The following is a 16,888-nucleotide window of genomic DNA, read 5'->3' on the forward strand; positions in this document are numbered from 1 at the left end:
AGTTCTGTTGTGGTGATTTTCTGTCAGTTAAAAGACGATTGAATTATAAAAAAGACGATTGAATTATGAAAAAGACGATTGAATTATAAAAAAGACGATTGAATTATAAAAAAGACGATTGAATTATGAAAAAGACGATTAAATTATAAAAAAATAGATTGAATTATAAAAAAGACGATTAAATTATAAAAAAGACGATTGAATTATTAAAGACCAAAACGCGATTAAATTAAAAAAACTTACGCATCTAGTGTTGGTTGTCTGCAGGTAGACTCATTGTACTAGGATCAATAGCTATATGTAGATTTTATACTTTATACCTTTTGTTTTACTATTTTTAAAACTCTGCTTAAAGGATAAGAGACCGGACGCTGCGGCTAGATTAGACTTGGGAAATAGAACAACTGGGAAGTTGTCGCTTGGGAAAATGTCTATATAGGAAAATGTCTATATGGGAAAATGTCTATGGGCAAATGTCTATGGGAAAATGTCTATGAGAAAATGTCTATGGGAAAATGTCTATGGGAAAATGCCTATGAGAAAATGTCTATGGGAAAATGTCTATGAGAAAATGTCTATGGGAAAATGTCTATGAGAAAATGTATATGGGAAAATGTCTTTGGGCGTCTATGGGAAAATGCCTATGGGAAAATGTCTATGAGAAAATGTCTATGGGAAAATGTCTATGAGAAAATGTCTATGGGAAAATGTCTTTGGGCAAATGTCTATGGGAAAATGTCTATAGGAAAATGTCGATGGGAAAATGTCAATGGGAAAATGTCAATGGGAAAATGTCAATGGGAAAATGTCTAAAGGAAACAATTATCGATCAGACGTTAGGCAACCAGAGCTAAAAAAAAAACTTTATAATTGAGGATATCAAGATCAATGATTTTCTTTTTTTTAATATTAAGATTATTTTAATCTTTAGTTTGTGTCTAGGAAAATTTCTTAAATTCAACCAATCACAGTGGAGTATGCAAAATCGAACACAACCAATCAGAAGCCGGGAAATTTGAAATTTATTGAGATAACTCTCCATTGGTCGGAATCCAGATGGAAGGGATATCCAAAGAGCAGTTTAAGCAGTAAACAAAAGTGTCCACAGTGAATAATCAGACTGAGCGATCGGTAGCCAATTCTTATGTTTTTAGCTCAGTTTTTATTATTGGTTCTGATCCTGTCTGCATTTTATAATAAATAATACAAGTCTTTTGTAGATTTTTACCCCTAACTAAATAAGGTTGATTGTTGATTGTATTATATACAGATTGCCAGAAGAAACTGGATGGGATTACATCAAACAGATTAATTAAATATTGGAGGAGGGGGGGGAGGGGGGAGATTTGTTTTCGTTATTTTGCTGGACAATTAATTTTCTTTATTTTTGACCCTATAAAGGTCTGAATCTATGGATAGCCTAGGGGGGGGGGGCGTTTGGCGCCCTCCCCTTAGAAAAAGTCTTTAGAGAATAGGTATAGGGTTAAAATGCATGTTCATAGTCCAATTTTGCATGGCCAGCTCAAGAAATAAAATTTAACCGATAATTTTAATAGTTTGGGTTCTAGGGAGGGTGGAAAAGCGTAAAAAAATGAAAAAAAATATTTTTTTTTGTTTTAAACAAAAAAACAAAAAAGATGTTTCTACATGCATTTTTGAAGGGTTTTCAAAAATATAGTTTTTAAATCTGTAGCTTTAGTCACAAAAAAGTTATGGGCTATTTTAGATTTTTTTTTCACAGACCGGATTTTTTTCCGACCTGTACCCTACCCTATAAATAAAAAAATATTTTTTAACAAAAAAAAATCCTTTAAATTACTATTCATTAAACCCAAATAACTACAAAAATAACTACAAGGGGCCGGGGGGGCCAAACGCCCCCGGCCTGTTTAGGGTTAAGGCTAGAACATTAAAAATCAAAATATGTTCCAATTGTAACGATTCAACATTAGCCAAAAAAAATGCTTGGATTTTGTTTCAAAACCTGTCGTTATCAAGAAAACCTGTCGTTATCAAGAAAAACCAAAAACTAAATATGTTTTTTCATTATGAATTAAAGGAATGCGTATTTTGTGTTAGATTCAATTAGTTAAAAAATTACTTTTTTATATCTTCCTAATAAACAAAAAATGATTGTGCATCTTCCAATTGATTATTTATTCGTTCTTTCTTGCAATTGCTGTTATAGGATTACCAAGGACCAATCTGATTATTTTATAATAGGATCAAGTAAATTAAACTTTGGACTACAGGGTGTCCCACGAAACATGACAGTTGGTAAATACAGGGTGTCCCACGAAACATGATAGTTGATAAATACAGGGTGTCCCACGAAACATGATAGTTGATAAATACAGGTTGTCCCACGAAACATGATAGTTGATAAATACAGGGTGTCCCACGAATCATGACAGTTGGTAAATAGTTTTCAATATCTTCTTCCATAAACTGTTTTAGAAGTTTATTTAGTTTTAAAAAATCTTTTAATTAAACAATATTTTACTTTAAAATCCATTTCATTCAAATATGACTGCCATGAAATATTTGTATTCTCTTTTCTGTCAAACAACTGAACAAATTATGGAGGAAGACATTTGAATGATACAATTATGCAATTAGATACAGTGTTACCCACAAAGGATGAGACTGTAAAGACGACAAAAAAATCTCGAAATATGACGATCCCAAAGCTAATTTAAGTATTCTGTCTCAGATAAAGTATTTGAATGGTTTATTTAATGATTTGGCATAGACACAATTTACAGTTGCAGTGAATCATAAATACAAGGCAGTACAAGGAAACAGGCAGTACAAATTCTGTACAATCGTCTTTGAAATCTCATTTATTTTTGTATCTTAAACATGTGACCTTTAAGTGCCCAATTTATCTTAAACATGTGACCTTTAAGTGCCCAATTTATCTTAAACATGTGACCTTTAAGTGCCCAAGCATATCCTGGTTTTCAAGTACCCCAGCAGGGATAGGGTTAAGTGCCCAATTTTTCTTAAACATGTGAACTTTAAGTGCCCAATTTATCTTAAACATGTGACCATTAAGTGCCCAATTTATCTTAAACATGTGACCATTAAGTGCCCAATTTTTCTTAAACATGTTAACTTTAAGTGCCCAATTTTTCTTAAACATGTGAACTTTAAGTGCCCAATTTTTCTTAAACATGTGAACTTAAGTGCCCAATTTTTCTTAAACATGTGAACTTTAAGCGCCCAATTAAAAGGGTCAACCTTAGACGTTGGGTACTCTACACACTAAATTTCATTGAGAGGATATATATAAGAAGCCTTATCATATTAACCTAAAATGGAAAACTTTTTAATGGGATAATAGACATAAATTTATCAATTATAAAGTGGCATGTGCTGTGCGATTCACAACGATACCCTTTTAAGTATAGATGAAGGATACAAATGGAAGAGTTTTTAATCTGGTTTCTCTATAAAGTGGTTTGCGGATTTCTGCTATAGACACACAATGGAGAATCATGTCAGACTTTACACGTTTCAAGCGAAATAAACAACGATGTATAATTCCACAATATCTATTCGATATTTTGCCCTTCGTACTTAATTATGAAAGATAAAAATAAAACAAAGTTTATAATTGATTTAGCAACAAACAAACAAAATTCTGAAACAGCTGTTTTCTAACTGTTTGTTTTCATAGGTGCCCAAATTTATAAGACATTAATTTCCTTAATTATGGTATATTTCGTGAAACAACTTGTAAATAAACACTGTACTGAATTTGCCACAAGGTAAATATATGTAGAACCAAAATTAAGCTTTGAAAATTACATCTCTTAAAAACAACTTAAAAAGTTGTGAAAAAAATGTTACGTCTATGTTTTCAGCTTGACTCCGATGCCCTTTTTAGGGTTATTTGAAAAATTGGTATTTTTATTCGACTTTATCTATATATAAATTTGGCTTGTCTGTTTGTTTGTGTCCAATAAACGTCAAAACGGCTGAACCGATCGGGCCAAAATTTTTTGTGGGACATCACGTGACCACAGGGAAGGTTTATGAATGATAAAAATAAAAAATAAATGTGTTTTAAAGGTTTTAAATTTTGTAAAAAAAATTTAAATTCTTGAAAATCCGCAAATTTTTTTTTTAAATCCGCAAAATTTTTGTCTTCTTTGTTTTAAAATGTAAACAAAAAGAACATGTTCACAATTTAAATAGAAGATGGGCGCGAAGCGCACTAAAAGCCTAGAAAGAATGGCGCAAAGCGCCTTGAATTTCTAGTAATATGTATACTGCTCGAAAATATGTATTTGATATTCTGAAACATTTTTGTTATAAAAATATTATAAAACTTAAAAGTAATTATCATGTGAAATTTAATAATTATTATTATTTGTCTATTTGGCCCAAATTTTTGATGCTGATCGAAACATAAAAAAGTTGTCTTCAAAACATTTTGCAGTTGGGGTTCTGAAACACTTTCAAATTTTCATTGGAGACCCTGTATTTTCGTTGAAGAAACCAAGCTTATTATTGAAGACCCAAGATTTTTGTTGGAGACTTTCAGATTTTCATTGGAGACACTTAGATTATCATTAGAGATCCCAGCTTTACATCCAAACTCCAGATTTTCTTTCGAGACATTCAGATTTTCATTGAAGACCCTCCAGATTCACATTAAAGATCCCCAAAATTTTCATAAGAGACTCAAACTCCTAATTTTCATTGGAGACCTTAAGATTTTCATTGAAGCCCCCAAAATTTTCATTGGAGAATTCTTAAGTCCCCAATTTTTGTTTTCAAACCCCAATTTTGGGTCTCCAATAAATTTCGCGGGGTGTCCAAGGCAAATCTGAGGGTCTCGATATAAATCTGAGCTGGTTTCACTCTCCAATGATAATCTTTTGGTCTCCCTCGAAAATCTGGGACCTTCAATGAAAATCTGGGGGTTTCCAAATAAAATCTGCTGGTCTCAAAGAAGATCTGTGGTCTCCAATAAAAATCTGGGGGTCTGCAACGAAAATCTGGGGTCTCAATGAAAAGCTGAGGGTCTCCAATGAAAATTTGGGCCTCAATACCCCTAATGCTCGTTTTATGCCTTTTAGAAGCCGAGTATTAGGCCTTATTCTCGATTTCAACAAGGCCGAAAACGAACATTACACCCTAATGCTCGGTTTTAAGGGCGAGAAAGTGTTAGAGTTCCCAACTGTTTTGTTTGATTTTTTATTTCTTTTCAAATAAATCGTCACTAGCAAAAGGTATGCTACAAGCCACAGGGTGTCCCAAAAAAACATGGGAATTCAGTGACGAATTCGATATAGTTTTTCTTATAAATTAGCATTGTAATACCTAATTTTAAAAGGCATAATATTATCATGTCCGTTAGAGTTTATTTTATGAAAAGGGTAAAAGACTGTCTAAAATGTCTCCGTGACCGTGAACCGTGAAGACGGACAAGTTTACTATGTTCGTATACTGCAATTTTCTTGCTATACTAAGTACAACCGTATGCAGTCAAAACATAAACAAACAAAATGTGAACATAGCAGACGAAACTCCTACAGATTACATACAGCTTTCTCAGTAGGTATCACTATACTAGATCAAAGAATTATTTGAAAAGACGATATCGAATTCGTCACTAAATTCCCATGTTAATTGGGACACCCTGTACCTGCCAAATGTCCATTTTCAAAATGTGGTCTGGCATTTTGCAGCACCCCATTTTGGAGAGCTTTTTAAAACACTTTGTCGCTTCTAAATATAGTCCAATTCTAAAATTTCTAGGTCGTCTCTACATTTCTATGTGTTTTGGAACCACTTGTATGTAAGTTTGTAAGTATGTAAGTATGCATAACAAATAAATAATGGACTTTTTATAGAATTATTGTATTGCATTATATCCATTGACTGTTTCATGCTTCTGCAATCTGCATAATCAGAATAAACAACACAAATATATTGTATAAAGTAATAAATAAACTAGATCCCTGAAATATATTGATTGAATAATATACTATATTTACACAAATATTAAAACAAAGATTATTTAAACTAAAACATAGATAAATAATATCAATCATATATATCAAAGGCAAGTATGTATTGTATACTAAGGGTATATACAGGATGTCCCAATAAACATGGGAATTCAGTGACGAATTGGATATCGTCTTTGTTATGAATTAGCATTGTAATACCTGATTTCAAAAGCCATAATATTATTATGTCTGCTAGAGTTTATTTTATGAAAACGGTAAATGGCTGTAAAGGTGTGTCTATAATGTCTCCGCAAGATGACCAGTGAAAACGGACAAGTTTACTCTGTTTGTATACTGTAATTTTCTTGTTTTACTAAGTACACCCTTATGCAGTCCAAACATAAACAAACAAATTGTAAACATAGCAGACGAAAATCTTTCGGATTACAGCTTTCTCAGTAGGTATCACTATACTAAATCAAAGAATTATTTGAAAAGACGATATCGAATTCGTCACTGAATTCCCATGTTTATTGGGACACCCTGTACTATATGGGATGGGGTTAGAGTTTTTTTTTGCATTTAATTTTGACTTTATTGGAACAACTCAGAGCTGAAAATTTAATCTGAATATCCAATTATCTATAGCAGTGTGTTTGAAAAAAGTCGTCAAAAAAAACCTTCTAACAGAGTAGTTTATGTCACCACTACCTTCCTACAGCAACATCCTGAACCGGGTAATGATCAAAGATCCATGTCTGCAGGATGTTTTTCCAAACCCTCCCATGGTTGCCACAGACAACCCCGAAACTCCTCTCTGCAGAGCCTGCTGGTGAAAACCAAACTTTCAAAGGAAACCGGAGCTAAAAACTTTAGAAAGTTGGATATCGAGAGCAATGCTTGATTCTCTCTTTTTTGTAATCTCCAGACTATAATTTAATTTTTAGAATAATTTCTTCCGAGTCTAAAACTAAAGAATGCGCGAATTTTAAGTTCGAGGTTAAAAGTTCTGTAAAATAATGAATAGCTACTTAAATACTAAACTTTTTCAATTTTAAATTTGAATTTCCCGGGAAAAATCTGAACTAATCAGAGAAAAGGATTTAAGGAGAATTATTACGCAAGTAGATCGGTAATGAGCTGTTTTTTAAATTTTAAATTATTTACGTGACGGAAAACAAAACATATTTCCAGACCCAGTTACAACCGTATTTTGGGTTTACGTGCAAACATTAATTAATCTAAAGCGTGAAATTTTTTAAATCAAGGTTTTTACTTTTAAATATATCGTAATTAGTTGAATGCCGCTTACCGCTGAATGATGATAGACAAATAGGGATTGCGGGATTTCAAGATTTTAACCCTGTGTTTAAATTTTAACTCGTCGATTTCGGCGAGTTAAATACATTTAACCACACGGTTAAAGTTCAGGTTTAAATTAAGTCAGAAGTGGCATTTAACCATGAACTTAAAATTTAAGTCAAAACTTTTCGTTCTTTAGTTTTAGACTTCGATTAGAAATCCGTTTTTTAACTTTTGAAAAATCGGTTTAAATTTTTCCCGCATTTATAATGTCATATCAGTTGGACTAATGATAGATTGAACAAAGTTAAGTTTTAGATTAACGTTTATCAAGACTAACATTCAAAAGAACTATAATCTTCAAACGTGATAAAATTTGTTTTTTAGTAAGTTCATATTATTATTATCATATTTATATTAATTTTTTGTAGTTAGGAAATTGATTTCCAACTCCAAGTTGTTCTATCTGCATGAGAAGAGTGAAAACCTGTTTAGCCAAAAAGAACTATTTACAGTTCCTCTTTAATCTGCTCTTGTTAGATATTTTTCTCTCCCTGTCAGTTTCCTACAAATAAGAGTTCAAATTTTTCAAATTATTCAAATTTCCCGGCTTCCCTGATTTGCTGTTCTGATTTCTCCAAAACCCACTGGATTGGATGAGTCATAAACGCTGTTGTTTTAACAAAATTAAGATTGAATCAATCTTGAATTAAATTAGGGATGATTTTGTATATATTCACGTTTTGCCTTATTTAGTCTGTATGTGCTCTACGAGGGAGGGAGTCCAGAGTTCCTCAAATAGTAATCACCGCCACCAAAATCTGTTTTGCGGCAAGCGTTAATATTTCATAATATTTAAAAAAAAAATTTTGTAATATTCACTGGCCTTAGATTTTCGAACATTCCTGGCATTATGAAAATGTTGTCTTCATTTTAAAAAATACTCGAAACAGGAATAAATGTTTTCAAAAGTAACTCTCAGATCAAATAAAAAATATCTTTAAACATTAATTATATACGAATGCGTCGAAAAATAATCGATGACTATTGTTTGTAATATCCGAATGATTTGTTTGGAATTAAATTTATTTGTTTACGGATGAGTTGAATGTTGCATCTTTCTGAATTTGTATATGTTCTTCACCATTTTAATAATATTCTCCTTATAGACGCAACAGATAGAAGTAAGATTAGTAGCAATCAAAAGCGCTTATTTTTCGCCGTAATACCCCCTTTCATTTTTCGCGAACACTCTCTTTAAAGCACCTTTCCAGTTTTAGTTCTAAATGAGTAATTGCTAGTTGCAACCTATATAAGACCTTTATTATCAATACAATTTTTAAAATGTAAACAATATGTAATATCGTTGGCTAGACATTTTTTTCAAAATTGTTCTAGATTAAGAAAATTTTAGACATTATTTGAGGATCATAAAGATCAAAGGTTTATGACGAATAATTTCATGAGCAAATCAATATTTTTTTTAAAACTCTATTTGAATAGTTTGCATAAAATATTCATCGATTTACATTTTTATCAAGTTTCTCAAAATATATTTTTACAAACCCTCAATATTTTGAATGCATATTGAGGAAAATCTAAAGGAAAAGAATCAACAAATATAAATAAATCAAACATATTCTAACTTCAACGACTAAGCTCATGTACAAGAATTTATCTTTGATAAACTGTTAGGAAATAAAGAAATAAATTTTTTTATTTTTTTTATTGATGATTTGGCAGATTTTCTGAAAATCAGGAAGAAAAAGCGATAAAAAACATGATTAAAGGAACTCTAACTTGTAAGCATAATCTGTAATAACCGTGTTCGATTTACAACGATACCCTTAAAAGCTTTGTTTCTGATCAAGTATGAATTGGATAGCAATGCTTTAGTTTCTTTAAATGTTAATTTTCATTCAAGGTTTTTCCAGCGAAAGTGACAATTGTGCTTTCTTGCTGATACGAAAGCAATGGAGAAATTATTAGAGATAACACATTTTTATTTGCACAAAATTAACATATAGTCTAAAAAAATTTGTTCAAATTCTAATAAAACTATCTATATATATATACTTTAATGTTTGTTTGTTTCTAATAAACGTAAAAACGCTAGACCGATCGGGCCAAAAACTTACATAACCCAGGAAAGAGGTTTAATGATTACTTTAATGCTCTGAATTTCAAAAATGTGTCTCCAAAAATTTAAATTTTTCTAAAATTACAAAAACCAACAAAACTTCTGACAAAGTCAACGAACTTTTTTTCATTGTTTTATATTTTACTATACTATATTTTACCGATAGAGTCGCAATTTAATATTAAAAAGGAAGATGGCCGCGAAGCCTAGTATAATTAACATATGAGATTAACATTCTTGTAAAATATCATTTTTAACAAATGTAAAACAATGATTTACAAAAGTGTTCAAATATAATCTTAAGCTCATGTGCTTCAGAATAAATTGCGCTACATTTCGAATTCCAAACAGATTTTAGAAATTGAACTGAAATTGTGAACATTTATTTTGTCAAAGAAATCCTTTTTTATGAGTTGAGAGAAAACGGGAGAGGGGCCGTCACACGGTGTTGTGGTGGGGGCACACCAACTGAAAGGGGAGGGCGGGGGGTCATAAAATTCTGAATAAAAATATTAATTTAAACTTAAATTTGATAACTGCTTTTATTTCATATTTAAAAAACTAAACTTTAAAGCATTATCTAATTTCCATAACAGTCAGTTTTGAAAGATATGCAGGAAAGTAAATGGAAGACAGGATAATGAAAGATATGCAGGAAAAGTAAAGGGAAGACAGGATAATGAAAGATATGCAGGAAAAGTAAAGGGAAGATAGGATAATGAAAGATATGCAGGAAAAGTAAAGGGAAGACAGGATAATGAAAGATATGCAGGAAAAGTAAAGGGAAGACAGGATAATGAAAGATATGCAGGAAAAGTAAAGGGAAGACAGGATAATGAAAGATATGCAGGAAAAGTAAAGGGAAGACAGGATAATAAAAGATATGCAGGAAAGTAAAGGGAAGACAGAACAAAGAAAGATATGCAGGAAAAGTAAATACAATAGAAAATATCTATTATCGGAAGAAAATAGTTGCGCCAAGTTGTCCCCAATAATTGTAATTATACATTACATTACAATATGTACAATATATATAGGTTTGAACATTACAATATCTACAATAATATATATAGGTCTGGACATTACAATTTCTACAATGGACATTACAATATGTACAATATACATATATAGGTCTGGGCATTACAATATGTACAATAAACATAGGTCTGGTGATTACAATATGTACAATATAGGTCTGGGCATTGCAATATTTACAATTATAGTTTCTGGATAATACGTTATGTAAAATTTATATTTATGGCAATGACATTATGTACAAAATATATAGGTCTGAACAATACAATTTGTACAATATGTCTGGACATTTCATAATGTACAAATGTTGAAAAATAGTGTTTGTTCTCCCTTATTTTCTACATTCTTAGCAACTCCACATCTTCATTAATTCCATTCTTGGTTTCTTTTGTAACTTGAGTACGTTACTGTACACTGTTATAGATCTCTTTTGGAACATGATGACAGACCTCTCTTGAAATCTGTCCTGGAACATCACGGCAGGATTCACTACTATTTCTAAAACGTTGAACTTTTCATACAAATATTAGGGAAAACGTTTCAAAACGTGTTCATAAACAGAAATGTATTTTTTAGTTCTACAATATTACGCTACTAGAACTTTGAAATAGACATCCTTTCATTACGAGATGCATTCAAATCACAATTCATTTTTCAAACAATAGATTTTAAAGCACCCCATTAAAACAAAACTTTTCTTTATGTTTTGATCAAAAACGTTTCAAATATTAGAAAAATATTGTTACGTTACCAAATATTAGGTATGTTCCTCTAGAGTTAACGTTTAAGGTTAACATTAGGTATAAGCACCTATGATATTAGCGTTGAGCATTCACGTTATATAGAATATATCCAAACGTTTCCTTTTACTGTAGCATAAGATACAAAAACGTACATTTAACGTTACGTTCCATTATTATCGACATAATTACCTATACATTACAATATGTACAATAGGTTTGAACATTAATTAATATGTACAATGAAAACCCCAAATTTCGACTCACAATATAAATTTTCATTTCGCGTTTAAATAAAGAATCAAAACACATATTTATAAAAAAGAAACACTCCCCCATCTCCATTAATATATAAACAGTTTCTTTTTGCTGGATAATTACAATAAAGCTTTCAGATCAATCAAGATTAAGGACATAACTATACATGCAGGAAAACTATACATCAAGGTCGGGGGAGGGTTCCTTATAATTTCGTAATAACACCTTGAAATACGTTGTCAATATTGAAACTACGATTTAAATAATCATAAAATAAGCGGTCAGTCTCTCCGTGGAGAATATAAAAACCAGATTTGAATTTAATCTTCAATATGACAATATAGCTGAATACCTGGAGTTGATAGAACTACAATACCTGAGTAGCAAGAACTGATAAATCTTCTACATAGAGCAATATGAGATTCTATATACTACTCACCATCTCTCTCTTCTACTTAGGTAAAGTACTTTTATACTTTTATCAAAAAAAATTTTATTGGTTACATAAGAATTTGCGAGGTCATTACTTACTCTAAACTTCTCTTAGATATTTAGAGTTTTAGTTTTGTAAGACAGTATTATTGTGTGCCATATATGAGAAAATGTTATAAGATTTATTCGTTTTGCTTAAAATTAAAAAATGTGTAAAAAAAGATCTGAATATATTGAATTATCTTTGATGTTTAAATGTATAGTTCAAAAGAGATCCACATCATATTGTACAAATCCCGAAAGTTGGAAAGCATGATATTCATTGTTTAAATCATATTTCTGATTTAACATTGATTTGTCTCAAACTCAATTTTTCTAATCCCTATATCTTCTCATTATGATAGTGTAAACCTTTGATATTTTAAACCTAGATTATTTGATCTAACAAAATTCATAGTTCGAGCTATCAAAGGTTTGCACATTGGGTTGCAAAGATAATAGGGCTTAGAAATTTTGAGTTTGTGGCAAAGATTCAAATCCTTTGCGACGGTTTAAAAGTCGTCCAAAGTTTATTGGAACACTTGTCCATTTTCTGTTCTTCCAATTTAAGCGACATTACTTTTACGACATTGTGACCTCATAACTCCTAATCTTGATTTTACGCACAAAAGTATAAGAAAGACAAAATTATCCAGTTACATTTTAGGAATTCAACAATTTTTTTTTCTTTTATATGCAGTGAATCCCAGATATATGAATACATAGCAAGAGTTTTTTATAATGTCGTATTCCATATTTAAGATCAAATGCCGCGGAAAATATATTTAATATTAATATATCAATTGCATTCATATTTCAGGGCTATTAATTTACCTTGAATTATAAGTAAAAAGAAGATTCTTTAGAATTATCAAAAACCTTATGACAGTCCATGTATTCATATATCTGGGATTCACTGTAGTAGCTCACCCCAGTCTAAAAGTTAAATGATCCGTGCCGGTACAATGCGTATTGTATATTCATTTAGTCGTACTGTCCAGTCTGAAATACCCAATGTACAGTCGACCCAGCATGTTTTATGCAACAATGTAGCTTGTCAAGATAACAGTGAGCTTTTTATGATTAAAAACATTTAAGATTACAATATCTAACTTGCTTCAGTATTCTGTGAACAGTCCCTTATAAAATGATATTTAGGAGTGGAGGGTGGCGAGCATGAAAACTATTGTAAAGACCTCCTGGACTATGGTCCTAGGGAGGAACGGTCTGAGGACAGGTTAAACTGTAGAACTGTCCTCAAAACAGTCTGTGAGGACGTCACGGCTAAGGACTGTTTGGAGGTAATTTTTACCATTTCTTTTTAAAACCATTTTTGAAATAAGATAAACATTTTCAAAGCGGTCGGCGTTGAAGATTACTTTGCCATTAGTTTATTTATATAGTATTGTTTTCTTTTCTATAATTTTTGAGTCAAACCTAATTTCTTAATTAAAAGGAGATTTTAAATACATATCTTTTAAAACTTTAATGAAAGATACAAATTTTGTTAAAATGGTTTTTTATATTTCCAACATATTGTATTGTTTCATTTCCAAGAAATATATTTAATTTAAGCCAAATCCGTTAGTTTTCAGGAATTTCAGCCTTAATTTGAGAATTTATAATGTTTTGTCTAATTCCTCATTATTATGGATTACATCTTTTCAAATATAGAATTTTTCTTGTTAAATGAGGTAGATAGTTTATTCATTTTTGATCCATTGTGTAAAAAAAAACGTTATTTATAGAATTTGGGAAAATAATCCTAAAATTTCCAGTTTTAGAGGATTGATACATCCTTGAATTAACATTTTATTGTTTACTTCAGTGGTACCAATAAAAAGGAAAGGGAAGACGACCGTTAGAATCAAGTTATAAATCTATAATCATGTATCCCATGCAATGAAGTTTACCTTCTTGGTAAATTGGTTGTCAAGCAACTGATGCGCAATTTTTCTCTATGAAAGCTTGAAAAATATTGCTAAGATATTGTTTCACTTTTCTAAAGGGTTGTGGGGCTTACTGTACATACATAGTACATACAGTAGTAATCTCTGTTGTTTATCTGTATGTCATAACTCGAAGGAACCCCTTCACCGATTTGCCTTAAATTTTTATTGTGGAACTGGCTAGAATCATGACATATGTGCATAGCTTTGTTTAAAAAATTAGGTTGAGTGGGTTAACTTTTATTTATAACTTAGGTTCCAGGCAAAGCTGGGTTCACAAACTAGCACTGTAGTGTAAAATTATACTTACGTAACATACTTGTGTTGCAGGTGTGTGAACAGTCGTGTGAGGTGAGCCTGGTCCCTGACTGCAAGTTTACCGCTGTGGATCTGGAGGAACTGAGAACCAGTCCTGAGCTTGCCAACGTCACCCTCCACAACTGCAGCAAGGAGGAGGTGAGGGAGCTCCACACCATGACGGTCTACGAGTGCGAGAACGTGACTAAGACTCACTGCACGACCCTTTGGAAGCTGGATGAGAACGATGACAAGGTATGGGCAGGGAACGACGGAGACTGCAAGGATGTCACTTGGGAGGAATGTAGTCCAGTAGACAAGGAGGTCCCTGTTATGGTCCCAACTATGAACTGTGAGGACTATCCTGTAGAGTTTGTGGACCTGGTCAACTCTACAACCCCTCTAAAAACTACAGAGTATGATTGCACCATAACTCCGATCCAGGAGTGTAAATCTAAAACCACGACTAAATGCGGATCTGTGACTTATCAGAAATGCGCGGTGGTCCCAGAAACAGAATGCGACAAAGTCTCTGTTTTGGTCCCTGCTCAGGAACAGTTGCACAAGAAATGGTGCCAATTCGACCAGGCCGACGACATTGATTTTAATGTTGAGGTTAAAAAAATACTGGAAGATGAAGAAACGGAAAAAGGAAGAAAGGCTGACGAAGAAGAAGAAGAAAAAGAAGAAGATGAAGAAGAAGAGATGACAGAAGATGATGAAGAAAAAGAAGGTGACGAAGAGAAAAAAGATGATGAAGAGAAAGAAGAGGAAGAGAAAGAGGCTGACGAAGAGAAAGAAAACGACGAAAAGAAAGAAGATGATCAAGAGAAAGGAGATGATGAAGAGAAAGAAGATGATGAAGAAAAAGAAGTTGATGAAGAAAAAGAAGAAGATGATGAAAAAGAAGATGATGAAAAAGAAGTTGACGATGACAAAGAAGAAAGAGGAAAAGATGGAAAAGAAAGCGCAGAAGAAGAAAGGGAAGATGATAATGAGGAGGAAGATAGTAAAACCTACACAATTGAAGATCAAGAAGTAAAAGAGAAAAAAGAGAAAAATAACGAAGCCAGAGAAGACAAAGAAGACAGAGAAGACAAAGAAGACAAAGATGACAAAGAAGACAAAGAAGACAAAGAAGGCAAAGAAGACAAAGAAGACAAAGAAGACAAAGAAGACAAAGAAGATAAAGAAGACAAAGAGGAAGAGAAATTCTACAAAGGGAAGACTAACAAAGCTGACGAAGACGAAGAAAAAAAAGAAAAGAAGGAGAAGAAACGATCATCTAGAAGATATTCTCCCATCTACAGAAGACGGTTTTATTAGTAATAAAATTATTAAAAATAACTCGTTTTTAATGTAAATAGATATAACAGTATTTATTTATAATAAATTTATCTTAATATCAAATTTGATTTAGTAAATTTTTAAAGTTTAAATTTGGTCAAAATTCCAAATAGATTTGGTGGAGATTACTGGGTTTAGCTTAAATATCTAAATCTGAATTTGAAACCACTCTGCACTCATTTCTGCAATAGACAATGCAATTTTGTAACATTGTAATTTGTAATTAGGAAGTTTTTGAAAAAAAAACATCTTTTTGTTGATTCAAGAGACTTACAATCGGATATTGTTCCTAAAGGCTTGATCTTGATATCAAATTTGGGCGTTTTCAAATTTTAGAAACAATGCCTGATTCCAAAATTAAAGTTATCCTTGCAGGGTATAGCCATCGGGGGATATAAAAAAGGAATCTATGGATGGAGATAAAGATTAATCAAGAGATTGACTAAAATGTTCTGATTTTTATAAAAAATAGTATGAACTATTTCATTGTTTTTTTTAAATCAATGATTAGTTGATTAGACCAGGCATATATAAAAGTTCTAACAAAACTATAATTCTCCAAATTCTTCGTCCACTGGGACATTTTATGTTTGATAAAGTTTTTCTATGTATTGGCAATTGAAATAATTATGTATACTGAGCTAAAAACTTTAGAATGAGTTATCCCCAATCACGATCGCTTAATCTGAGTATCCAATGTACACCATTTTGATTTTCTTTTTCTAATTCTCTTTTTGGATATTTCTACTGTATAAAAGTTACGTTTGATAACTATTAAAGATACAATGCTATATCGATTGGACTAATATCCGATTGAATTAAAGTCAGCTGACTTTGTCATTTAGAACATTAGTCTTAATAAACAATAATTTTTTCCATAATAACAAATTTTGTAAACCTGTAATAATCTCGATACATAAATAAATATCTAGATCTTAAAAGTCTTAATAAACATTAATCCAAAACATACGTTCGTTCAGTTGATGTTTAGTTCAATTGATATGACACCATTAACACCAGAAATCAAAACCAGTTTTTCAAAAGTTAAAAAGTACATTTTAACATGACACTCTGATTGGTTAAATTTTCAACTTCTTCCTTTGATATCGAATGCGTTTTAAAATAATCTTGGGTTTAGTAAAACCAGGAGTTTAAGCATTAATCCTGATATCCACCATATTGAAACATATTCTATTTAAACTGTTGACCATATCTCATCGACGGGTACCACCCATCTTAATTTTATTACATGGTGGAATATAACACTAAAGGATTGCTTTAATGTCGTGTTCCTTTTCCACAGTTGTTCTGGAAAATTCAGGAACGATTTGTCCTCAAATATTTGTGAACGATATTCCAGAACGGCAATCCGATTTACGGGGG

General features: G+C 31.6%; 1 protein-coding gene across 1 annotated transcript; it reads left to right on the forward strand.

The window, feature by feature from the left end:
- The first annotated feature begins 11,743 nt into the window (after positions 1–11,743).
- LOC111709788 (cilia- and flagella-associated protein 251) lies at positions 11,744–15,529 on the forward strand. The gene is made up of 3 exons (XM_023483695.1): positions 11,744–11,900; positions 13,071–13,213; positions 14,192–15,529. Exons 1-3 carry the CDS (start codon positions 11,858–11,860, stop codon positions 15,482–15,484), a joined length of 1,479 nt encoding a protein of 492 aa, XP_023339463.1. The 5' UTR covers positions 11,744–11,857; the 3' UTR covers positions 15,485–15,529.
- The last annotated feature ends 1,359 nt before the right edge of the window (positions 15,530–16,888 follow it).

Source organism: Eurytemora carolleeae, unplaced genomic scaffold (assembly GCF_000591075.1).
Source record: "Eurytemora carolleeae unplaced genomic scaffold, Eaff_2.0 scaffold174, whole genome shotgun sequence".
Taxonomy (NCBI): Eukaryota; Metazoa; Arthropoda; class Copepoda; order Calanoida; family Temoridae; genus Eurytemora; species Eurytemora carolleeae.